Consider the following 27,967-nt stretch of genomic DNA (forward strand, 5'->3'; position numbering starts at 1 on the left):
GAAAATGTCACATCACCCTTCCGAAACTCAATCATTATGCATCAGGCCAGATTTTAAAAGGATATATATATGTCATGGTCGTCACCCATAAATTTGCTCTTCAATAACTATGCATTTTGAGACCCGTTATTCCTGTATTCATATTCTTTCTTCTGTATTATTTGTTTGGAATGGGAGGAATGAAAGCATCTTTCACTAAGAAATTGCACATAAAGTTGTAGTAATTTATGCATAGTTACCTAAATGGAGTGGTATTTTAATTTACATATTCCAGTGTGTATATCATGATGATGAATAATATATTTTGAATAAAATTCTCTTTAAATCTTATACAGTACAACACAAACTGCTATATTTCTCTTATTGATCACCTTTATGAAATGTTCTTATTCCACATGTACAATAGTGGGAGTCAAATTTGACTCGGATATTGTGCTAGCTGGGAGGCGACTCTGTTTCAAGTCAAAGTGACTTGCTTCCTTACTACCGAGTTACTTTGACTCATAGTTGAGCCATTTTGACTCGGTATAGAATTGACTCACCTTGCTGTAGTCCAAGTCAAATTTGACTGCAGAAGTAAGAGTGTATATAACACATTATGCTATACTCCTTTCTTGCCGAACCATACCCCCAAATTTTATTCACATCTTATTCGAGCTAAAGCCAGTAAACAAGAGATTTTTCATTTCATGTTTTCAGATACATTTTGATTTGGCATGTCAAAGGAGTCGGCAGAAAAATAATAATGAACAAGCAGTATGTCTATCCTATATAGAAATACAGGACTTCAATTAATTCATGGCCAACGAAGGCTGTCATGGTCCTGGGTGCTTTTTTTACTATAGCCTTGATGCCTGCCCCTCCCCTTTGTCTTGGAGATATTTTTCCTATTTGTGCTGTAATGTGGAAAATGTGCCCTATTATGGTACGTGGCAAAAACAATATTTCAGGCTTTAAGATACGTTCAAAGAGGTTGAATACTTGTTTTCAGACCCTTAGACTTAGAGTACAAGTCGTGTAATGCCGGCCTGTTTCTCTGCCTTGTTAAAAGATAGGAGTGATAAAACTGATAAATACTTCAGCCATACATAGAAATTGCCAATACAAATTATTCAACCAGTGACATAGGAAACCAATTCTGAAAGAAAAAAAATGACAGGGCAGTGCTAGGGTATATTAATTGGGGGATACCCAAAAATGACGTTATATTTTTTCTCACTTGAATTATTACACGGGTAGTATGGAATTGTATACAACCAATTCTTCATTTTTTACATTTCTTTTCCCTCTACCACAGGGGCAGGGGCCTTGAAATGGATGATTATTATATTGTCACCTAGGGTGCTGAGCATTGTTACAGCACCCCAGGTAACAATAGATAACCATCCATTGCCAGGTTCTTGCCAGTACCATGTGCCCATGTGGCGCCGCCCCCAAATATTGGTAGCTCTACTCATCTCCCTCAATAAAACAAAAAATACAGTAATTGACAAAATAACTAAATATTGAAACAGATGTCCATGTAAAAAAAAATTCTCAACACCCTCGAGTGATCACGACTGGATTCTATAGGATGAAAAGTGCGGATGCTGCAGCGAGGACGACCACGGATATGACCACGGTGACTTTCTGAGCTCCACCCTCCGTTGGTGCTGTGGTAGGCAGTACCGGTGGCTGGTAGTCATCGAGAAGAGGAGCAACGTTGAGCCAAACGTCAGCACCATCAATAGCTTCCAACATCTAATTTGATCCAAAATAATAAGAATATTGTTGTAGTTGTTTTCTTAGGATAGAAGAATGATCATGATATCAATTTTCACCAAAGTTATGTAAATGCTCCTCCCATTTCTCCTAAAATTTATTCATCTCTCCCTTTACCTAAATTTATTTTCACAATTTCTCCGAATTATTCATCTCAAACAGGTTTAACTAAATTGATGACGAGCCTAATTCTGAGGGGGTCCTCAGCGAGTGAGGATATAATTATATACCCTTAATTAAACAGGAAAGAGTATAACTTATTCCCCAAAAATGAAGCTTGTGCGTGACTGTGATTACCTCGCTCAACATGCTGAACATATTCATTTGCCTCCCTGGACATCATGTATTATAATATTTACGAGTGAGCGCTGCGAGCAAAGAAAATATATGTTTATTTCAATTTCCTTGTCGCACGAACCTGCAAAACGAGCTACGACACTGAGCGAGACAAAAAAAATGAAGTAATATCTTGTACGAGGAATGTAGGAATGAATGAATAAACACAGAAGGATATTTCATCAACATTTCGATCAGATATGAGCACATTTCGTTAATTCACTCAAAAACTTATAATTTTGAATATTTTCTTTTCCTCTTTTCTTACAATGCTTCCCTGGGCTCTTTCCCTTTTCTCAGCTGATGGGGGGGGGGTAGTACTGTGTCCATTGTCTCTCTCAGTTTACGCTTTACGCCATTGGTAAACCTTGAAACACAAGGTAAAATGAAAAATTCAAGAAATCACCTTTTGATGTTGGAATCCATTTTGAGGTAGCGCGAATCTGTATCCATCTGGGCATGCTTGTGTGTTTACGTCATAACTTCCGACGGATACACTCAATGTCCAGTCTTCTGTATCAAAGACATTCTGACATGCGTAATAGAGTTCTTGATTGCAGTCTGACGGTGTATACCAACGATTATCAGTGCCACTGTAAAGGACAAAATTATCAATATATAGCTAGTTTAAAGTGATTTTGAAAACTCATCAGAAATTGTTTTGTACATGTGGACAAATTCAAAATGAATAGAGTAGCCCTATGCCCCGAACAGGACTGGACATCACATTTGTTATTCTCATAGTAGGCCTAACCGATAGAATCGTTGATCAGGGGAACAAAAATCATCAACAATTTTGTCCGACGAGTTGTCAGATCTGACAGTTTTCCTTAAATTTGATTGGCTGAGAAGCGCTGTTACTATGGCAACTGACTAACTGCAAGTCGATGGATCTTATAAAAAGTCAAATTTCCCTTGTGTGAGCAGTGAGGGAGGGATAATAGATTGAGATTTTAAGAGTCTCAGGTGGGAGGCTGCACCATTTAAAAACACAATCAGGTGGTCATTTTTATTGAAAAGCCTCCAGGGCGCGGGACAGGGGAGGGTGTCTTCTCACCTGAGCATGATACACGACGTCGAATCGGTGATCGGCGTCGCTGGTTCTCCTTTAGCCCATGTATAGGCTGCCGTCTCCATCAGCTGAGGATGAACCTGATCACCGGCGGGAAACTGGATCCCACACTTGATAAACTCGCTAAAGTCATCGATGATCCCGACGCGTGTCGGACCATCAATGTATTCGTTATCGAGTCTATAAAAAATAATAATTGTAAAAATGATAGGGATTATAATATTAATAGGGTAGCCTCTTCAGCTCATAATGATCTGTTCGTTTTCCCATCGGACCCTGCTAAACAATTAAAATAGGCTGTTATTATTATGATACTTCCTTCTCTAATAAGTCAAGCGCCTATAATAAACAGATGGAATAAGCTTCCCCAGTCTGCCATTGATGCTCCACACTCCTCAAAATTTAAGAAAGAACTGTCAAACCTGGGGGTTTTAAATGAGTCCCATGGGATCTCCTTAATCCTGCCACACCATGATAATCTACTTTGTATATACCTCGCTATGAACAGGGGCGGAAATCTCTCCCAAAGGTAGCAATTAAAAGAACAAAAAAAGGCTATTACCTAAAATTTAAGGTAATTTCGACGGAAATATATTTGACAAGCAAAAAAAAGGTCATCTCGTCCCAAAAGCACGTTTTATTCCCATTTTGAGTTATATATTTCTTAGCATCACCAAAGACCCAAAATAGTAGGGGGACATTTGATATTGTGTCCCCCCTACTATTTTGAGTAGGGGGAAACGTCCCCCTGGGATTTCCGCCCATGCTATGATGGAAAGTTGTGGCCTTCAACATGTTCAAGGTAGCTCAAGCTAACCCAAGATCAATTTTTTTAAAGTCTTTTGGTATGGCTTGAACCATGGACCTACTTTTTTTTAACCCATAACCTGCGTAATAGGGAAAGGGAAAGTGGGAGAGGGGGGTGGATGATGTTGAATGGTGGTTTGGTTGTAGATATCTATGCTAAAAGGAAAATAACTTTTGGCCTAGCTCTCAGACAGTCGACAGGGAAAATCATAAAAAAGTTCTACAATGCTGCATCTGCCCTAATAATAAATTGATTAATTTTATCAGATAATTACTTTTTACCATAGAAATCAATGCACTAGGAAGCAAATGGTTAGTAAATTTTATAGGAAGGGGAAAGAGGGGAGAGTGAGTGTGTGCGTGCGTGCGTGCCAGCGGATGCTCTTCTATCTTGCACTATAAATGAAAATGCTTCTTAATGCATTATTGATACCAACGTGTGCACGTGAGAGAGAGAAGGGAGAGAGAGCAGGCGGGAAGATGATAATTAAAAATAGTGTTTTTATTGTCGATAAGTATACTTACAAATAATGAGTACTGTCACTGTAGAAACGAAGAGCATTCGTTGCGTTCTTACCTCCACATTGTGGATAATTAGAGAACTGTCATAAGGATAAAGTTTGAGAAAAAGATTTTGATATTTATGTAATCATTTTATCGATCAATAAAAACTTAATGAAAAAAAAAGTTTGAGAAAAATAGAAATATCTATTTTTTCAATAAAGCTTAATTACATATCATCATTAAAGAAAATTGGGATGAGAGAAGATTATATGGCGCTTGAAAAAAAATCACATTAATGCGCAGCAAACATTTCAGCATGCGCGTTGCCTTTAGTTCAAACGAGTTAGATACACATTCCTAAAGTGCTTAAAATCCCTCGTTTTCAGGTGCGGAAAAATACACTCGCATTATGTCAAAATTACATACGTATCGTATTCATAAATTCCAACACTGAACATTCCGCGTCTGATATACATTAAAAAAATAAAATAAAACTCGCGCTTCGCGCTCATAACATGGGCCTATATTTGTTTCAGATAGGCCTGTCCACAAATTCCAACGGTCCTGCATGGGCTCTTTTTCAGGTCAGTATATAAACAAATGCAAATCACGCTTCACGCTCGCATCATGTACCATGCTCATGAATTCAAACGGTGCTTAAAATGTCCTGTTTCAGGTCAGTATATCACAAAAAAATCAGCTAGTGTTGCTATCGGTAATGGTACTTGTATTGGTAGTTGGTACAAGTAGTGGTACTAGTATTGTTATTGGTACTGGTATTGGTACTGGTATTGGTACTGGTATTGATATTGGTGTTGGTATTGGTGTTGATAATGGTACTACATGTAGTACTTGGTACTGGTATTGGTATAGGTACTGGTATTGGAACTGGTAAGGATATATGTACTGCTTTTGGTATTGGTAATAGTATTGGTATATGTGGGGTTTTTGTATTGGTATTGGTGTTGTCATTGGTATTGGTGCTGGTATCGATATTGGTATTGGTATTGGTGTTGTCATTGGCATTGGTATTGATTGACAGTGGCACTTGCATTTGCATTTCCATTGGTATTATCATTTTCAGTATCAGAGAGAAGAGTAGAATTTATGGAGGGGTTCTGGAGTACAATAAAGAGTCATCATTGAACTGGTATCTACTCGCCTCATTTCGTTTTTTGTCCTTCCAGAAACCGGGATGGATAAACTTTCCTTGGTGGAGGTAATAATCACCAGTTCCCGCCGTTGCAATATGGGCAATCACTACACTCTTACCATCCTATCAATCAAAATAGTATAATAGATTATTTAAATTGTTATATTCAGGGAAGATGCCACATGGGCACCTATAAACCCCTAATAATTCAACCGATGCTCACCCGGCCTTCCTTTAACTTAAATTGACTTTACTAAGTCTAGTGTAACTGATACTTAATCTAACTTAAATATGACTAAAGTACGATTATCATCAACAACAAAAACACCGTCCTTTGCCATGAAGGCAAAAAGTATGATTTAAATCCAAAATGTAATTTATAACCAGATATGAAACTAACGCGTAGCGGGGCCACCCCCTTGGATCATTAAGTAGTGGAATATTGAGACAAACAGAAGAGAGGAAAGGGGGAGAAGGGGAATAGAGGAAGAAAAAAAAAGACTTGAAAGAGAAGCATAAGTCATGTAACTTCATATTATCCCAGTATATATCTTATAGTTATTTTACCTTTGTCAATTAATTTAGATCTTGTATCTACAACCTGTTTGTATAATACATACTCGGCTCCTGAGCATGATATGATTTAAAGATCGAAAATTTGAACTCCGAAATACCAACAATATGACCCTACTCAGAGTTTTATTTTTGTCATTTTAGTACCCCTGTAATTCATTAAGAAGAAATGGGGTCGTCTTGCCCGCCCCCCCCCCCCCATTAGAACACCCTGGTGCCGCCCCTGATAACAAATATAGTCTTTACTAATTAATCAAAAATAACTTGAGGAACGGTTGCATACTTCTCGCATGGTCCTTAGTGTCGGCCACTCGTTGTTGTAGTCGTTTTTAAGGTTGGCCGGTGTTAATACTCGATCACCAAGGAAACGTTCGAATGGCCCGTTCACTTCTGCATCATTACCCTGGTCAAACTTTTCCTGGATATGTTTTTTTTATAAAAAGGGTGTTGTAATATGAGAATCAATATAGATTAAGATTAAACACTGTGATTGAACTCTGAACATGGTCTGGGAGAAATTTCAAATTGCTTTGCAAATTTCATTTTAAAAATTAGACTCTCGAAAAGTAGATTTTATTGTTCTTTCCCACATGTGATTTAAATTCAGATTCATTCCAGAAAACTCTTTCTGATTAATAAGGTTATAATCCTGACATAATTCGAAACGGATCAATATATTGACATAATAAAACGAATCAATATATCGGTTAAAATGTGCTTTAAATATGTAATCAGATAATACGTACATTCATGTAGATTCTGACGAATTCGCCCTCGTGATTGTCTAGCCACGCCCCAATCTCGGCAACGGGTTCAGAAAATACCACGTGACGTCTGTTACATAACGTAGCAATGTCGGTCCCAAGATGAGCAATGCGCATCTACATTATGTACATGGACACATTGAAAAAAAAATATTATCTTTGTTGAAATCAATCAAATTGATAAGAAGTTTACAAGGAACTGAAGTAAAAAAAAAAAAAAAAACATGAATACAATCTTTACTGAAATCAATCAAATTTATACCAAGTTTACAAGGAACTGAAGTCAATGAAATGTGTAGTATAACGAAACAACGTCATATTGGCAGGGCATGAAATCATATAGTAGAGTGAAAGCGTGTAATTTTACAGACTTTAAAAAATAATTTAATTTTACAGACTTTTAAAAAACCCATAATGATCGACTTAAACGATATCAAGTAATGATAGAACTGGTGGCGAACTTAAAGAAGATTTAACAAAACAGTATTTTTGTTAACCCTATACACAGGTTGCTTGCAGATAGGTTAATTATAGGGGTACTCTTATGTGACAAATTCTGAATATTCCATTATGTCAAGTGTGTATATATTCAAGGTCCGCTTTTAGATTTTTTTTTAGGGGAGGGGTGTTCATGGGACATATGGTAATGGATAATCAAACCTTTTGAATGAAAAAAAATCGCCTCCACAAAAACGAGACTACCTAAAAATAAAATTCATTTGAATCGATAGGTACAATTAAAAACATAACAGTTAAGATTTGACCAGAATTAGAAGTAAACAAAGAAAGTAACTGCATTTTAACTTAATAGTGATGTCCATATACCTTGAGCGGTATTGTTTGATTATGCAAAATGAGTGAATGGTTTTTATTTTATCCCCACTCCTTCTCGAGAATAATTTTTTCCCCTCCGAAGATTTTTCAATAAATATTTTTTTTGGGGGGAGGGGTCAATTCTTCGTGTATCGTGTAAAATCATTATTTTAATATCTTGTTATACAAAGGAAAGAAACTCTCTCATCACCAAGAAATGAAGAATTTCATGCAATGGAATGCAAAGGAAACCGGAAACAAATGCATGGTCACTGTATGTGGCAACGAAGATTCGGTTGAGAGCGAACAAATTGCAAAACGGTACTGGAAAGAAACATAATTTTGCAATCAAAATTTTAAATACTCATCTGATATTAACGGAATCTTAATTATTGTTTATTTTTCCTATAAAACAACAACTGAAAATCAACAGGAACTCATGCAGTTGCTCATTTAGTGAGCAAAACAAAAATTAGAATAAGGGACACAACATAGCGTATGTGGAAAGTGTTCTTTAATAATTTCGAGGGGCGAAGCGAGCGAGCGAAAATTTTAGAACTTTTAAAATCATTGTTTTGATAAATTTTGACATGATAGATTTAACTAATTATTGTATTTCAATTTTTTCTTCATTTTTCCTTTTCTCCCCTACCTTATTCGTGGACCTATTGGGGACCCATGCAAGCCCCCACCAAGTCCCTATTAAATCGTCGATGACGGACATGATATTTAAGTTTAAAGTTACCTCATCTTCGCAAAACCAGTTATCGAGTTCAATCCCCCTGATTCCCATGTTGAGAAGGTCCGTCAAACTGAACTCCTGGTTAGCAATCCCGATGCACAGACTTGGGTCGTATGGGGGCGGCCACAAACATGTATCGTTTGCTATTGTTGACAAGGGGATAAAAAGTTATACAATAATACACTATTTAAAAGAAAACAATATCTTAATTATTCACAAAATCTTTATATAGAATTATTTGTTTTCAGGCAGTATTTTACCACACCAAATTATAATCTTCTAAAATGATCAATATCAACAATAATTCTTGCAAATTTAAACCAATTAACACACTTTGCAAAATTATACAAATATTTATTAGTTTATACATTTTCGGCAACATACATCGGAATTATCCTGATTGGGTCTGGTGCCCTCTTGTAATTAATTTGCTCAAAGGTTTTGTGAATGCCTTACATTTGTCGTATATACGGTACGTCGGCAGAAGCCTGGCTAAAACATCGAGCGTGAAAGTCCCTTTAAAGCGTTTACATTTGAGGCCGGTGAGAACCTATTTTTTATCCATTTGTATAACATATGGAGCTATTAACACAGATGAGATGGTATATATAAATAACGTAATTGTGATGCAATCATATAGGTTCAATACTTACCCCCGTATAAAAATCCATACGGTCTGGTATTATATGCATTGTGTGCCTTTGAAAGTGGAGAATAATAAAAACATTAAAAAAATTATTATTATACAAAATACGCATTTGACATGATTATTCAGTAACTATACATTTTGTAATAATAATTATTTTACAATGCAGGTATAATAATTAATATTCATAAGATTTGTTATTTCTGTATTTCAAAAATACGATGTTTGAAATAAAGAACACTGAATTTAAACATAAAATCTAGGTCATAAATGCCATCACATGTCACAAAGAGCCATAATTATGTTAGATATAGCATAGCCTGTGTGGTATAAGAAACAGACAGAGCCATAATAGGTCCATTATGATGAACATAAATTAATAGACGAATACTTACGTCTAATAACTGGGCATGGTTGAACGGTACATCGAGCTGAGAGTGGACCAATATGAAAAACATGTATAATAATAATAAGCATTAATTTATATAGCGCAGCTTTTATATGGATCTACTCAGCTGCGCTTGTTCAGAGTTCTTTTTACTTATTTTGGTCTACACAGCATATTTAGACAAAAATGTTAACAAACAAAAAATAATATCAAAAGGAAAGGTTAGCATTAAAAAAAAGAAAAAAAAATGTAGGGGACTTTGGACAGAATAAAATTGACAGGCAACAAAAAAAAGAAATAAAAACGTTATTGCTTCCAAATGATGGAGATTTGGGTCGAATCGCTTCATTTTAGCATATCAACCTGATTTCCAAGGGGTACTGCCTATGGAAAATAGCATACACCGCATGCACCCCAGCAAAAAATCTTGGGGGTGCTTCAGCGCCCTCGCTTCCCAGGGCCATGAACGGTACACGTGTTCATATTTACAGAGACATGCCTAGTCCAAACTCCTTAATTTTTTTTCTGCATACTGTTATAGTCTAAAATCGAATACTAATCATATTTAAACAAATATCATTATTTAAACAGAGAGGAGTGTGAATAAACATCGTACAATTACATTTTGTAATCTTATACTCCGATCAGATTGGAATAATAACGACGCTTGTAACGAATTAGTAGGAGTTATTTAAACGGTGGTGAGGTTACTAATGATTTTATTCATTTAAGAGGAGGTGGAAGAAGAAGAGGAGGAGGAAGAGGAGGAAAAGAGGAGGAAGAAGAGGAGGAAGAGGAGGGGGAAGAGGAGGAGGAAGAGGAGGAGGAAGTGGAGGAAGAGGAGGAAGAAGATGAAGAAAATGAAGAAGGAAAAAAGAGGAGAAGAAGGATCATACCTGTACATCCATCTGTGTCCTGAGTGTATTTTGCAGCCATGGGTCTACTTGTACTGTTCCTCTCTCACAATGACCAAAATCATCACACTGTAACCAAAATGGCGGGAAAAAACACATAAAAGGGGGTCATTCACAGATTTTCATAATTAGGAGTATGTTGGTGGTTGAGTTAAAGATGGCTATGATGACACAGGCTCAATGTGAACTTAAGAATCCATCAGATAACTTTCAAATACTGATATTGGAGTAAACATGGTGCCCCGACATGATGGTGTTGATCCCCCCCCCCCACCACCACATCTTTATACTACAAAAACACACAAAAAATGGTCCCATTCATGAAACCTCTGTCTAAAAATAAAACTATATATATATTGTCGATTTATTTTGATTCGTGCATTATTTCCAGTCACGTAAAATATTTCTGGTATCCTATTCTGAGCCATCAAATACAAAATGTTATCACGTCAGAAAGACTGAAGAGCTTTATTAAAGATATATTACGTGATTTGGTTTATGATATAGCCAATAAATGTATAACACGTCTTTCCGACGTCATAATATATATAATTTGTATTGGATGGTTCAGAATGGGATACCAGAAATATTTTGCGAGACTGGAAATAATGCACGAATCATAAATCCCTTTTTTTCAATAATGATTCATCACCGATAACCAACTAATAAGGTGCAAAATGATTAATGAAAAACAAGTTTGTTTGTTTGTTTGAACTCATGAACTTAAGGCGATGAATTTCCTTTTAAAGTCCCACCGATTAACATTTCTTCATTCTTGATATTCTGGGGAAAAATGTTGTCTTACCGTACATGTTACTTCTGAGCTTAATCCTTGGCAATCTGCACTTAAAGCTGTATGATAGCCCAAAATAACCTACAAAGTTAAAAAAAAAAAAATAACAATAAGATATTAAAGGTCAAGTCCACCTCAGAAAAATGTTCATTTGAATCAAAAGAGAAAAATTAGACAAGCACAATGCTGAAAATTTCATCAAAATCGGATGTAAAATAAGAAAGTTATGACATTTCAAAGTTTCGCTTATTTTTAACAAAATAGTTATATGAACGAGCCAGCTACATCCAAATGAGAGAGTCGATGATGTCACTCACTCACTATTTCTTTTGTTTTTTATTGTTTGAATCATACAATATTTCAATTTTTACGAATTTGATGATTAGGACCTCCTTGCCTGAAGCACAAAATGTTAAAATAATGAAATTCCACGTGTTCAGGGAGGAATGAAACTTCATTTCACATGACAATGACAAGAAAATAAAAAAATACAAAAGAAACAGTAAGTGAGTGATGTCATCAGTATCCTCATTTGCATACCGACCAGGATGTGCATATAACTGTTTTGTGAAATTAAGCGAAACTTTAAAATGTCATAACTTACTTATTTCACATCCGATTTTGATGAAATTTTCAGTGTTATGCTTGTTGAATTTTTGTCTTTTTATTCAAATCAAGGTTTTGTTGGGTTGGACTTGTCCTTTAAACATGTTCAGACAACGGTGGTGGGGAGGTGAGGTACGAAGTTTATGCCCCCTCCCTCCCGTTTCATCTTTATATATATATAATATATATATATATATATATTATATATATATATATATATATATATATTATATATATATATAAATATATATATATATATATATATATATATCTACGTGTTTTTCACGACTGTTTCAGAAACGGATTTTGAATTCTCTTTTTGTCACATCATGGGCACCGACGAAGAGTGTGACTTTACCTTTCATTTTTGAGAGCTATGCTCCTTTTAAAATCTATGATTTTATTTCAACGGCATTTACTATACCATTTATGATTATATATATATATATAGAGAGAGAGAGAGAAGAGGAAAAATGACTACGAAGTGGTCGTTGCGTCTTGCTTCTCCATTTAATCAAGCTTTCGATCAATGCATGATCTTCCTCAGGACTATAAATATATAAACAAAGTACAAATACAATACAATAATATAATAATACAATATGATGGCCTCTAAAATAATCTAAACATGGTTCACTGTTACTTATAATTACTAATTATTTTACACTATATAAACAAGAGAACATATTATATGATATAAAAAGACTTATTTTGACAATTGCCAGATAAAGATATATATTTATAGAAAGAGATATTAATTTTATGTAATTATATTACTACAATTGTCATACATATATATATATATATATATGTATATATATATATATATACAGAGATTTATTATAAATGTATACACATGTAGGAGTCAACATATCTGAGGAATTATAAACAAGAGAACATATTATATGATATAAAAGGACTTATTTTGACAAATGCCAGATATACAATTATATGGCAATTGTTAAAATAAGTCTCTTATCATATAACATGTTTTCTGTCTGCATTTCCTTAGATATGTTGACACCTATACATGTATACATTTATAACACCTACACTACAGACGCCCAAGCATGACACTACATCCATGATATCCTTGCCCTCGCTCTCAGGTACTAATCCGTATTTACTTTGTTTTCTAATAATATGTTCTGTAATTTGTATTTCTTAGATAAGTCACCGACCCCTACTGCATTATCTTTATATATTCCTTGTGCAGTAGACACACGCTTGATTGATACATTGTTTATAACAGGTCGGTGCACTATATCATGGAGGTAGTAAACATGAATGTACCACGCGTTATAAACGCACTTAGAAACTACCTTTTTAAGACACACCTTGTTACAACCGACTATCACTTGCTCTGTTATAATATGTTCTATTGTTAGATATGTTGACTCCTATACACATACAATCTTTTATTATAAATCTCTATAAATATTTCTCTCTGAATATATATACAATTATACGGCAATTGTTAAAATAAGTCTCTTATCATATAACATGTTTTCTGTCTGCATTTCCTTAGATATGTTGGCACCTATACATGTATACATTTATAACAAATCTATATATAATTACATAAATATCTCTTTCTATAAATATATATCTTTATCTGGCATTTGTCAAAATAAGTCCTTTTATATCATATAATATGTTCTCTTGTTTATAATTCCTCAGATATGTTGACTCCTACACGTGTATACATTTATAATAAATCTCTGTATATATATACATATATATATATATATATATATGTATGACAATTGTAGTAATATAATTACATAAAATTAATATCTCTTTCTATAAATATATATCTTTATCTGGCAATTGTCAAAATAAATCTTTTTATATCATATGATATGTTCTCTTGTTATATAGTGTAAAATAATTAATAATTATAAGTAACCGTGAAGCATGTTTAGATTATTTTAGAGGCCGTCATATTGTATCATTATATTATTGTATTGTATTTGTACTTTGTTTATATATTCATAGTCCGGAGGAAGATCATGCATTGATCGAAAGCTTGATTAAATGGAGAAGCAAGGAGCAACGTCCACTTCGTAGTCATTATATTGACCCTCACCACTATGAATGACCGCCAGTGTTACGAGGCTTTTGGAAAATTTCTTCCGCTATATATATTATATATATATATATATATATATATTTATTCACGGCTAACAAAACAACAAGAACAAGTGAATTGCGATTTGTCGTGGCTTTAATGAAAATAGAGATGAATGTGCATCTTTACCAATTCTGCTTTTTGTGTACAGTGTATGAATATCATCACATATACATATACCGATAATGTCTGTAACCAACCGATACCCTTGTTTAATAAGCTCCTCGGAGAGGGGTTAAACCCCCGGCTAGAAGGCCCCCCTCGTAAGTTCTTCAATGTTTAAAATTCATGGCTGTTTTCCCACTGGTTCCCTGCTAGCCGGACCGGAATCCCAGCACAGCTATTAATTATGAGCTATCGGTGGATTACAGATGACATAAATATAGCATATAGAGATATATGAATGCCCATGACTATAGACCAGCCTGCCCGCCTTTAAGATCAGGTCAGGCTAAGATTAAACTTTAAGCATGACACAATTATTTCAGTTTAACAGCGTTCTCAAACATTTGTATGTACAAATAGGTCCCCCTCACCTAGGTAACGAGTGGGGACCTGCAACTTACATAATAACATAACATAATTGATTAAAATCCACATGCCTGCCCTGGCATGGAAAGGAAAAAAGGAGGTACTTTAATAATGCGCCTCTTACTGAAATCATGCCCCCAGAACTTCAACTGCTTGTTTTTCAACAACACACAAGGCGTCAACACTCCTCCCAAAAACGAGTAAGGGCGAAAACCCGCCTGCCCACTGGCCAAAATAGGACAGGAGGATAAAATTCCCTTACGGCCCACTTATGCACGACGATCGTTGTTAGGATTGGTGTGCGACCAGGTCAAACACCCTCGAATTTGGATTCGTGTTACGCTCTTCTATCAGCCTAGGCTCTGCCTAGATTCTGAAATTAACCATGAAAAGTATACCATCACCCTCCAACTACTTCATACACCATTCATTATAGAGTATCATATAGATTCAACAAATACAACTTCCCTGGAAAATATAAATGCAAAAGTACTTGTACCCCCCCCCCCCCCTAATCACACTTTGCCAAGATCAACTACTGCTGGTATTCAAGCCAACTATAGGTATCCAATTTTCATCCCACTGAAAATATTGAGCCCCTTAAAGGAACTTTAATAAAGGAAATTGAATTCAGAAAGAAATTTGTTTCACCAAACGAAATTCACTAATATGGCCATACTCTGGCAAAGGGAAGCAAGGTACGAAAGTATCACTCGTTGTAAATGACCAATGCGTGTTCGTCATTAACATATACATCAATGCAATTAAACTAAATAATATTTTCTTCAATATCTTTCCCCAAAACGATCATTTCTTCACAATTTCTGCCTGAACGGGCAGCACACAACAGATATTTAAAAACCATAACTCAAATCTGACTGATGCGTGAGCTGCTTCCTATACCAAAGGTGGGCAGTATTAATAATAAATACACCATGACAAAATTACCATACAAATTCACATAAGTATACCAACATACTACGCCTAAAGACCTGAACATTCGGCTGAACTTGAAGAAGCCTAAAAATTGGGACAATACTTCCGTCTAATTCCTAAGGAGTCCGATGCAGACCCGAGAAATAACTAGTGCTGCAGCCGAACCGCCGAACCGAACGGAAGTTCGCCGAACTTGGCACTTCCGAACCGGACCGAACCGAACCGAACACAAAGGCCTGGTTCGGAAGTTCGGTAAAAAAAAAAAAATGTTAACATGCAATGCATTTAAGTGTGATGACTACATACTAGATTTAAGTATAAAATTAAACAAAAAAATATTGGTTAGTGATTGCACACAAAGAGAATTCCACTCAATATATTTTTAAAATCCACTATGATAGCTCCCATCACGTCTTTGATTGAACTGTTATCAACTTAAGAATATTTTATTAACATAAATATATTTTTCTTGATAAAATGAGGGGACATTTTGAAGCTTAACTCGGTATAAAAGTGTGGTGTAATTACGTATTGCCATAATCGATCGTGATCGTAATCGGACCTAATCATTTTGTATTTAATAAAGAAAAAGAAGCAGACTTAAATTCATTCCTCGTAAATGACAAGGTATGACAGTTTCGGTCTCGTGTTTGATTAAATTTTTATCATTTTCAATTTTTTTTATAAACATGAATATATTTTTTTCCTTATAAAATGTGGGGACATTTTAAGCTTAACTCAGTAAAAAGTGTAGTTGAATTACGTATTGCTGTAATCGGACGTACATTTAATTGTTTTGTATTTAAAAAAAAGAAAAAGACAAGACAAATTAATTCCTTGTGACTGACAAAGTAATGGTAAAGTATATATATTCCATCTTCTGAAATTTCCATATTAATATAAAAGATAAATAAATAAGAGATGAAGGAATGAGGGTGAAAAAACAGAAAATATAAAAATTCAAACCAAATCAACGCATGTTGTTCCCTGATCGATGTTCCGGAAATGGTTGGTAAGGAAAGTTGAAACAGGAAGTCCAAACAACCTGCTCTCGGTTGCTATTATACAGGTAAAATTCGTATTCCGAACTTGAAACGTTTTTCCATTGTCAATATTTTCTTAAAAGTGGTTTAATCTGGTCAATTACTGAAAATGAAATGATAAATTATCAGTTCCGTCTTAGTTCTGACGATCAACGCCGGGTGATTTCACAACACTAAAATACAGTGTAGTCCCATGTACTCATTTTCGTGTTGGAAATATGTTTGAAGTCATGTAGCGTCGATCTTTCTGGACAAAGAATGGACTGATATTTTATCTTTTTTAAAGTAATTCATTGACCAGATTTCACCACTTTTGAAAATAGGGACTTTCTAAAACACTCATATTCTTTGGAATGTGAATTTTACCGGCATAATAACAGTTGAGTGGAGGTTGTATGTCTACTGTTTCGACATTCCAAGCTGCGTTGGCAATGACATCGTAATTAGGCCTGGGACGATTGTCATTTTCACCATTCGATTATTTCCTGAAAAAAATAATCGAATGATTCGATTGTTCGTTGGGGAATCACGTCTTTTAAGTCACAATAGGTGACCTAATTTATGGTGACCCCCCCCCCCCCCCATGAAGAAATCTCCATCAAAGTCACATGTTTAGCATAAATGAAAGTAGGCCCTTTTCCCTTTTCCATGATTTTTATATCAAAAGAAACTACATGAAATGAGATTAAATCTTTCAGTATATTGTTCCAATGATAATCTTTCCTAAATCAATGCTGTTACTCTGGCATCATGCATACATCCCTCCAAGTGCCACACCCCTTCATATGAATGAATCAGCCCAGATCAGCCCAAAGACGTAAACAACTCATTCATGAAGTATTCTTTGAGATTGACCCCAGGTGGAGCATTTCACTTGAGAAATTTCATCCCTTGCCCACACCATGTCTCCGCCCCCACTTGTGGCACTGTCCACGATGCTACACATGTATTAAAAAAAATTTTTTGCAAAATATTTCATTTGAAATACCTTCAAAATTACAATTTTTATCATTTGAACCTACATGTATAACTGGGTCTATTTTTGGAGACTAGTCGAGAAAGTACTGGGGAAGACGGGCGCATGTTGGAATGTCGTTTCCATTGTGTGAGGGGGATATAAAAAGGTTGCATTGTTTTGAAACATGAAAGGAATTGTCCGGCTCCCACCCTATCTTTCTCTCTCCCTCTCTCTCTGTCCCTCTCTCACACACACACACACACAGATGGGGGAGGGGTCAATTCACTTCTGAAGTCATGACCTTTCCTGATAAGGGAACCACGTGCCTTCTTCTCTGTTTCCCAAAGTTTCATTGGCTATCCGAAGGTCCAATCAGCTCAAGTGAGCTGGTTGTGTGCTTACTTATTGTTTTGTGCACGCAGACAATGACTTATTTTGTGTATCGACGGCAAGGTCGGGTGGGATTAAAATTTTCGGAGCGCTTTCATGTTGGTGTGTAACTGTGAATGTGATACAATCATTGATAATTTTTGAAAAATTACCTCGGTAACATAATTTTTAAACCTGTATGAAGTATTCAAAAACCGTTGTCATCGTTGTTTTCTTGTTTTTGTTATTATTACTTGGGTATTCGAGTTATCCCAATGTCATAATCAGGATCTACCGAACATTCGGTAGTGTAAATTTTTCTAATTTTTTTTTTTTGATTGGTAATTGGCGGCATGCCAATCGAACCATTCGATCAATCGATGTTTACTCCCAGGCCTAATCGTAATCGATCATGATCATATCTACTTGAAATAATCATGAAAAAAATATTCTGATTTTTGTAATTCTGTTTTTGTCCTGATTCTCTCATTATCAATATTTTTTTCTTTTTTTTTAATTTTCATTTTAAAAAAGAAAGTAGAAATGACTTATTTTTTGTTTAAAGATTAAAACAAAAGAAAGAAAGTTCAACAATTTTCATAACTATTCTTTTTAGAAACAAAATTTATTATAAATATATGACAGATCATACTGGAGATCACTTGTTTGTGGGTCGGCGATCTTTATTTTTTTATATGTTAAATATAATTTGGCATTTATTGCCGAACCCCGAACCGAACCAAAGTTCGGAAAAAAATTGCCGAACCCTGCCGAACCGAACCGAACCCGAACATGCCGCCTGACTTGCAGCACTAGAAATAACTTTATCTGAAATGAAGCCTATGCAATCTTATCAAACATTTCTTCATATATAATGCTCATGGTAGAGGAAAATAAAACGTACATAGAAATTATGAATTCATAAACATTTCTTCTCAAATGACCTGAGAAAATTATAATTTCAATCCCCAGATTTTTTCTATAACCATCCATAACTTGGATTTTTATGACAACTCACATGAACGTTTGAGGCATAACCTGCTTCATAGTAATTTCGAATTGACTTCTTCCTTGCAAACAAAAACTAAATAAACAAAATAACATTAAGAATGCACAAGGACAATAAATACACAACCATATCCATAATATGCAAGAATCCCCCCACGATATATATGTCAACATCCCCCTTAATTATAACTAGAGGATGGTAATGGGGAGGAGGTGGGAATTTTGTAAGCACGCTTTACACATGCACCGTCATCTCTCTTCATTGAAAGCCAAAACGAAAATGAAGCATTCCCCGCACTTTTATCCGCGCATAGCTCAACCGCGGCAAATGTCTGGCATTGTGCCCAAATTCTTTGGCGCGGGCGCCAAAAAGCGCTGCCCCGCCCTTTACGGGTCGGGTCACGAGCCCTTTCTCGGGCAACCACGCCCCCTTTCAAAATCAAAACAAACTAAAATGTGTATTTTGCTAGCCCGCTAATAAATCATTTTAAATCGTCAAGCCGTCTTTAAAATCCATTATTCACGGCTAACAAAACAACAAGAACAAGTGAATTGCGATTTGTCGTGGCTTTAATGAAATAGAGATGAATGTGCATCTTTACCAATTCTGCTTTTTGTGTACAGTGTATGAATATCATCACATATACATATACCGATAATGTCTGTAACCAACCGATACCCTTGTTTAATAAGCTCCTCGGAGAGGGGTTAAACCCCCGGCTAGAAGGCCCCCCTCGTAAGTTCTTCAATGTTTAAAATTCATGGCTGTTTTCCCACTGGTTCCCTGCTAGCCGGACCGGAATCCCAGCACAGCTATTAATTATGAGCTATCGGTGGATTACAGATGACATAAATATAGCATATAGAGATATATGAATGCCCATGACTATAGACCAGCCTGCCCGCCTTTAAGATCAGGTCAGGCTAAGATTAAACTTTAAGCATGACACAATTATTTCAGTTTAACAGCGTTCTCAAACATTTGTATGTACAAATAGGTCCCCCTCACCTAGGTAACGAGTGGGGACCTGCAACTTACATAATAACATAACATAATTGATTAAAATCCACATGCCTGCCCTGGCATGACCAGAAATACCCAATTATTCTTGGAAAATACGTGTTTCAGGTGGCCTAATTGCCAAATTACCGCCAAACGAGAATATATAATTTATTTATATATGATCGACCGCCAACAAACACGTCAAAATTTTACTCGTATCTACCAAGATATTCAATAAATCTTAGCAACCATTACAGGATCATTCTACTAGTATTCACCAACGTTATCATCCTTAGTGCTTTTACCAGGGGGGGGGGGGGGTACCAGGGAACATTGCTCATTCCTCCATTACAATGTATATCTAGGTTATCCATAACTGACCCCAACATGATTTAATGCATGCATACATTGAACGTAAATGCATGAGCAGCTAAATAACAACAAATGATACATTATGAAAGCATAGACACACTGGTGAAACCGGCTCCAGACCAGCCAAAACCCTTATTCATACTATCGGATCGGACGGTCTGGAGTCGGTCACGCCGGAGCGACTAAGGTAAAATGTATAAATACATACTCAACGAAGATATGAAAGACCAACTTTTAACTCACTGATAAATCTGTCCAACCCTTCATCGGCCAGATGTAGGCCATCAGTTCTGTACAGCGAAATGTCATTATGGGATATTGATGGATGCGGTATGGCTTTACCATGAAATCTTGCAGCTAAAGCCTTGGCGTACCTATTGGCCGCCCTTCTCTTTAAGTCCAATTTACCTTGATCTCCTGTACAGCCAGCGGGGTACCAAACCCTCTCCAAAATGTCCGACCACACTATTTGAAATTTGTCCTTATTGGCGTCAAAAAGTCTATACGTCAAACTAGCCAGCTTCTTCTTGGACAGTGCCTCAATGTCATTCGTTCCTACATGCAATACTACTACTGAAGGCTTTGGTTCACTCCGACCCATCTTATCTAACCAATCGCTTACCCCTTCAATTCGTAGCCCCCTTTTCCCCAACCAGCGGACCGACGTTCCAAGTCCAAGGTCAGCCTCGCCGGTGTTCTTCGCCCTGCGATGTGCCCAAAACACTATCGAGTCCCCTATGATCCACACCACAGGTCCTGTAATAGAAAACAAGAAAGAGGGCTGGGCAGAATTTTGAAGTATGAAAATTTCCCCCTGAAAGGTCTGCTACCCTTCACCACCCCTTCATCACGGGGTTTTCCCCTCCAAGATACAATGTATGTAATCACATTTTTGACCCCTCCCCTTAATCCTGAAAGCATTGATATTAAACACGTCATTATACCGTTGTAACATTCTCTCTAAAAAGCAGAATGCTCGTAATTGTGTGATATCATTAAACCCGCACTTACTCATTCAATATTAAGCCCAGAGTTATTTTGATGATACATGTATATTGATATCAACATGTACAGGGGGGGGGGGGGGGTCGTTATGATCAATCTGATGTTCCAAACACCTTCCAATCAATATAGTACTATCCCTTTCTTCCTTTTGTATAATGTAATAATGTATAATGTATAAACACATTCCAACCAATATATAATAATGTATAATGTATAATGTCTGAGCACATTCCAATCAATTTATAATAATGTATAATGTATAATGTAAAATGTATAAGGTATAATGTATAATGTAAAATGTATAAGGTATAATGTATAATGTATAACGTATAAACACATTCCCATCAATATAGTACCATCTCTTTCTTCATTTTGTATAAAGAATGTAATAAAGTATAATGTATAATGTATAATATATGATGCATAATGTATAATGTATAATGTATACTGTAACAAGGGCTCCTTTGTAAACAAGCCTCTTGGCACTGAACATACCACCCTGCTTCTGAATAGGGCTGAATAAAATAAAACAATACCATGTAAGCAGATATATTGAGAATTATACACCCAAATATCCAACAACCCATCGGCCACGGCTTTGATTAAAGCACATGTCCTCGTGTAAAGTAAACGCGTTGTGACATTATTGGAAGATAACTTACACCTGATTTTGGTCAAAATGTCAAATAACCTAAAATCATCATTTCATATATATTTTCGTTCTTTTTTTTTTTTTTTTTTTTTTTTTTTTATTTTTTTACTTAACCATGTCGAGTCTTATATATCTCCGATGTGCACTCGAAACCCAACGCCCCATGCGTTGGATTTCCTCATCCGAGCAACCGGCCATGGCAGCGGTCGTAGCCGCCCCAATACGAAAGGAATGCGATGAAAACATTGCCGCCGGCATATCCCCGTATGTCAAACATCGTTTTATCATGTTTCCAAATTCACGCCTAGTTAGCGGGAGAGCACCATATGAACAAAAGAAGGCTCCACCATTCTTTGGGCGGATTTCTAAATAACGAATAACCGCCATCACAGGGCAGCTAACTGTCCCCAACTCTGGTATCGAAATGGTGCACCCATTTCCCCGCTGGTCAGTCTTTGACTTCCTTAGGAATAATTCCACCCTGCGATGCGGTGCATCGCCAGTGACCCTAACATCTGTGTGCTGCAGAATAGACTCACATCTATGCCTGGACTCTACTGTCAACTCACTAACTCTCAACAAACCATAAAATGCCACTGAAAAAGCAGCAGAGTACATCAAAACATCGTAATGACTACCACAAACATGCCTCAAGTAGGCGAGCATTCTATTTAACACAGACAATGTGATTGGATGCCTAGCATCTCTTCTCAAAGTACTTCGCCTACACCCTTCAATTAACCTTGTAATCACAAAACTCTTGGTCACATCCTTTAGCCCAGATGAACTCATATAAAATGCCAACCCAGATATGTATGTTTGAATAGTAGACCCTGCATATCCCATAAAGGATAAATAAGAAATGAACTGCGCCACCCATTCTACATTAGGGGGTAGCTGGGGGTCGTATCCGTACACTTTACAAAATTTCACGTATGCCCCCAAGGCAATAGAGTAAGTTGTGTGTGTTCGAGCTGCCCTAGAAGCCATCAGCAGTCGACTTCTCTCGATAGCCAGCTCTTCCAAAGACGGACTGGAACCTCCACGCCCTCCCGGGCGGCCCCCGGTGCTAACGCATGGAACCTCGGCATCTGAAATCGAGATAGTGCATCAGCTATACCATTATCACATCCATGTACATGCCTAGCCCTCAACACTATATTATTGCTTAAACATATAATCACCACCTTCCTCACCAAAACCATAATATCAGGGCATAGCGCCGACTGCTTGTTAAGTACTGCCACCACGGCCTGATTATCACAATTAAACAATATATTCTTGTCCTTTAGCTCCATGCCCCAAATCTCCAAGCCTACCCAAATAGGGAATAGCTCTAAAAAAGCTATAGACCTCCTACCGGCCTGGAAATCAGCAGGCCACCTGGATTGAGCCCACCTGCCTCCAAAGAAAATTCCAAAACCAATGCCAGCCGCCGCATCAGTGAAAAACTGAATTTCCTCGCTTCCAAACCAGCCTGGAGCCCGGAAGAAAACTTGACCATTAAAATGTGCCAAGAACTCCAACCAAACCCGCAAGTCAGCCTTAGCCCCTCTCGTCAACCTAACCATGTGAAAAGGACGCTTAACGCTCTTAGTTAAGTCAATGAGCCGTCTCATGAATGCTCGCCCTGGAGCAATTGCCTTACATACAAAGTTTAGACTACCTACAATCGACTGAATGTCTCTTAGGGAAATTTTTTGTTTCTGTACCGCCCAATTTAATTTCCCTACTATTTTCTCAATTTTGTCCTCCGGTACCCGAACCTGCTGAGAAACGCTATCTATTACCAGCCCAAGATATGACAACTGTGTGGTCGGGCCTTCCGTTTTTTCTCGCGCTATGGGCACCCCAAATCGTTCGCAAATTGCTTCAAAACAATGCATTGCCCGCCTGCAATCCTCCGAGGCAGGGCCGCCTGCAAAAAAGAAATCATCCAAATAATGGACAATATTTTGCGACTTCGCAACTTTTCTCGCGCAAAACTCTAAAAAAGTACTAAAACATTCAAAAGTGGAACAAGAAACTGCGCAGCCCATCGGCAAACAACGATCAAAATAGTAACGACCATCTATATACATCCCAAGCAACTCAAAATCTTTTGGTGAACAGGCAAGAGCCTGAAAGCTGACTTAATGTCAGTCTTTCCCATAAGGGCACCCCGCCCCAATTGCGTCACAATATCTACCGCCGAATCAAAGGACGAATATGTTACTGTACACTGCCCCTCCGGTATGCCATCATTAACTGAATTTCCCCTGGGTGCCGATAAATGTTGAATCATACGGAACTCCCCTGGGGCCTTTTTGGGCACCAACCCCACTGGTGAACACCTCATATTCTCGAAGGGAGGAACAACAAAAGGCCCAACTATCCTACCTAAGTCTATTTCATCCCTCAATTTCTTTTTCAACGTATCCATGTGTTCGAATGCTGATTTCAGGTTTTAACAACCAATGGGACCCTGTCCCCTTCAAAATGTAATGAAAAACCAAACTTAAAACCATTATACAAGCACTGAGCATGCTCCTGATTAGGATAAGTAGCTAACATGGGCACCAAACGTGCTAACTTAATAGGGGTCGGAGCAATAGACGACACCGCACTAGCCGTAGACCTATTTACTGCCAGCGGGACTGGAACCGGCCCGCCCTTGGCTACACTGCTTAGCCCCATGACCTGTCGCCTGGCAGCGGGAACACTTGTGCTCATAGATGCAAGCTTTGCCTCGCATGCACTTGCCTCTATTAAAGGCAAAGCACACGCCTCGGCTGGGTGTGCCATTGGCTCCGGGTCCCTTTCCTCCGAAGGGAAAAGATTTTCTCGCGCCGTACTCCCCCTCTGTAGAACTGATGGCGAGGGGCATGGGGTAAATTGTGGCGCTGCCGCGGACCATTAGAGGCCACCAGCATCAACCACAACTCGGCGTCGACGCTCGCCCAGGATCGCCCGGGGTAAACGCGCCTGCTTGCTCCTAAACTGAGTGTCATAGTCACGCCAGCCATAACCTGCAAACGCACGGGCTGCATGCCTTATCAAATCCATATATTTCATGAGCTCCCTGCTCCTTTCAATGTGCTTCTCAGCGTAAATTGAGGCAAATACTAGAAACACCGAAGTCCACTGCTCTACCGACATGATTTTCTTAGCCTTTGATTGAGGTTGAAGTTGCAAACCAAGACCAGATCCCGATTGACACAAACTCAAAGTGGTGTCACCTACACTCAAGGCCCCAAACTCATCACGTGCATTATTATGCTTAAGGAGCACTCCAAATCTATATATTCACTTGCCCAAATTTTTTCCTTCAGTGAGATAGCCACTTCCACACCTAGTGGGTCGCATGCGCTAATAAATGGTTCCGGTGCCCCCAACACGGCAGAAAGCCTAGGCGCCTGGGGCTCAGATCTCTCAACACCGACCTCCACTAGATCTAGGCCTAGATCTTCGGCTACCCTGCCGACCGCGCCGGCACTGAAACCGCTGGCTGAGCCTGCCCCGAGCTACCGGTATCCGACTCCTGAGCTACTATCTCATGCCAAGCAATAGATCTGCCCACGGGCGCCTGGCCTTCCCGCCCCACTAGATCTAGATCTAGCTCTGCCATTTTATCACCAACTTTAGACCTAGGCCTACCACTTTTTTCATCAACATCGACAACTTGAGACTGAGAGGGATTTAACTCACCGCTCCTTCCTGGCCCGTTGTTGCCGCCTCCCAGCCCCAGATCCACACTTGCGGGGGTTGACGTCGCCCGTGGACCTCTCGGCCGACCCGGCCTCCTCTTCGGTGTGTCATCTCCCTTCCTCGCACCTGCGGTCGTTATTTTCTTGGCCTTAACCTTTGGCATGATCAACTCGCGAAACTAGAGTTAGACTCGAAGCTCCGTCACTCAGCCCAAGTCCAATGAATCCTGGATGCAATCACCTCCAAAGTTCAATCAAGCGAACCGCCAAGAAAAAATTCAATCCTGAAGTTGCAAACTGAATCTTTTAGGTCCACAAATCGGCACAGCTAACTTAGTCTTAGTTCTACGGCAACAATTCCTGAGGCTGAAGTCTGAAGACAGTAAAAAACTGAAATCAGCGTCTGTATAATCCAATAAAAGTATGAATCCTTTGTGTAGATATCCGGTATAGGTAGCTAGACAAATGTCGAAATATCTGCCACCTAGGCCTAGTTGCCAGTGCCGAAAGAAAATTTTCAAAAAATTTTGTAAGCACGCTTTACACATGCACCGTCATCTCTCTTCATTGAAAGCCAAAACGAAAATGAAGCATTCCCCGCACTTTTATCCGCGCATAGCTCAACCGCGGCAAATGTCTGGCATTGTGCCCAAATTCTTTGGCGCGGGCGCCAAAAAGCGCTGCCCCGCCCTTTACGGGTCGGGTCACGAGCCCTTTCTCGGGCAACCACGCCCCCTTTCAAAATCAAAACAAACTAAAATGTGTATTTTGCTAGCCCGCTAATAAATCATTTTAAATCGTCAAGCCGTCTTTAAAATCCAATATATATATATATATATATATATATATATATATATATGATTTCCGGAATTTCCTCTTATGACATAGTTTGATAAAGAGGCCCATAAGGATCTATTCCACATGGGCCTCTTGTCAAAACTATGTCATATTAGGAAAAGTATGAAGATCTTATATGATATTTTTTTTCGTAGGACCCAGAGTCTCCCCCTAATATATCTTTGCATATCTTTGGAGTTTCAGGTATGGAACTATATAATAATTTTGATTAAATATATGGACATGGATGGGAATCTAAATGTGAATGAGATATAAAACGTAAAAAGGCACCAAACTTGATATGCATGGTTCCGTTCACATATTTTTCTTCTGATCCCTATCATTTTGTTAGGTGACATGGATTATTATCAACATTGCTCTCTGCACTCTGTACTTTGTACTATTGCCGGAGTGCAGATGCTAGTTAGACAGTTGGATAGTATTTTGATATAGTTCAATTCTTACTAAAAATTCTTGCTTTTTGTAACGCTTTTACAAATGTTCATCAATTGTCATTTGAAGAAAAAACAACCTGGCGGTTACGAAAGTGACTTGCATAAGATTAGCATAGAGAAAAGAAAATATATTGCCTTGTTTTAATTCAAAGAAAAATCAGTTTGTTTGTTTTTAAAATGATCATTTTTAACAACTCTTCATATAAAGCACAAAGATAAAAAATATATATTCCACAGAAAAAGGCACTTTATTAATCAAACATATAGAAAAAAACATGATGAAATGGTGGATATAAGAGGCTTAGAGAGTATTTAATTTCCTCGCAATAGAATAAACGATCACAGTGAAGATCATTTGAAACTGGATCTACGTATATATACTGTTCTAAGTAAATGTCACATTTACCTGGAAAATAATGAAAAATCCGAGAAAATACTTCTGAACTGGAACCTGCGCCATGTTAAGATCATTCGAATCGTCAAACTGATTGAATACTGTGTTTGTAAGGTATAACGTATTTCAATGATAGTCCGATCAAGCAAACAATCTTATCCAAAGTTCGAATCTGAATAAGGGTGTGGACATGCAATCAAGATTTATCTTGTTTCGACCAGGGGCGTAAATAAGAAGTCACTTACATATAGTTTTGTTGCTTATATTTCGTGTGGCAGTGTGATAAAGATAAGACAAGAATTCAAGGAGATAAAATGCCGATCATGACCAACTTTCTCACCATCATCGTCATCATCATCGTGGTCATCATCATCATCAGCGTCATCATCATCATCATCACCATCATCATCACCATCATCATCGTCACCATCACCATCATCATCGTCATCAAGACAATCATCATCGCCATCACCATCGTCATCATCACCATCGTCGTCATCATCAACTCTATCATTATTATTGTCTTTATGATCACCATATTTATATCTCATTATGAAATCTTGATATGGATCTTAATCAAATGATTGAAATATCGGTCATTTATTCCATCGTTAACAGGCAAATTTTCTAATGACTCGCACTAAATAAATGTATAGTTTTACTGTACTAACAGAATTGAGAGGATGATTTCTTTAATAAAACGGATCCGTGCACA

General features: G+C 37.5%; 1 protein-coding gene across 1 annotated transcript; it reads right to left on the bottom strand.

The window, feature by feature from the left end:
• Positions 1-956: 956 nt before the first annotated feature.
• Positions 957-27,605, bottom strand: LOC121411437. Its single transcript, XM_041604171.1, has 13 exons — positions 27,265-27,605; positions 11,279-11,347; positions 10,456-10,542; positions 9,567-9,602; positions 9,179-9,224; positions 8,529-8,668; positions 6,953-7,087; positions 6,490-6,624; positions 5,643-5,756; positions 4,502-4,578; positions 3,155-3,349; positions 2,504-2,690; positions 957-1,740 (listed from the first exon to the last, which is right to left on the bottom strand). Exons 1-13 carry the CDS (start codon positions 27,316-27,318, stop codon positions 1,567-1,569), a joined length of 1,449 nt encoding a protein of 482 aa, XP_041460105.1. The 5' UTR covers positions 27,319-27,605; the 3' UTR covers positions 957-1,566.
• Between the last annotated feature and the right edge of the window lie 362 nt (positions 27,606-27,967).

This window comes from Lytechinus variegatus, chromosome 3 (genome assembly GCF_018143015.1).
Source record: "Lytechinus variegatus isolate NC3 chromosome 3, Lvar_3.0, whole genome shotgun sequence".
Taxonomy (NCBI): domain Eukaryota; kingdom Metazoa; phylum Echinodermata; class Echinoidea; order Temnopleuroida; family Toxopneustidae; genus Lytechinus; species Lytechinus variegatus.

Bases quoted from the DNA above. Each gene is read 5' to 3' on its own strand.
- LOC121411437 (XM_041604171.1), bottom strand. From the start codon at position 27,318: ATGGCGCAGGTTCCAGTTCAGAAGTATTTTCTCGGATTTTTCATTATT. The intron at 9,603-10,455 runs GTATGATCCTTC...GTCCACTCTCAG, and splicing joins GGACACAGATGGATGTACAG to CTCGATGTACCGTTCAACCA. The intron at 9,225-9,566 runs GTAAGTATTCGT...CCACTTTCAAAG, and splicing joins ACCATGCCCAGTTATTAGAC to GCACACAATGCATATAATAC.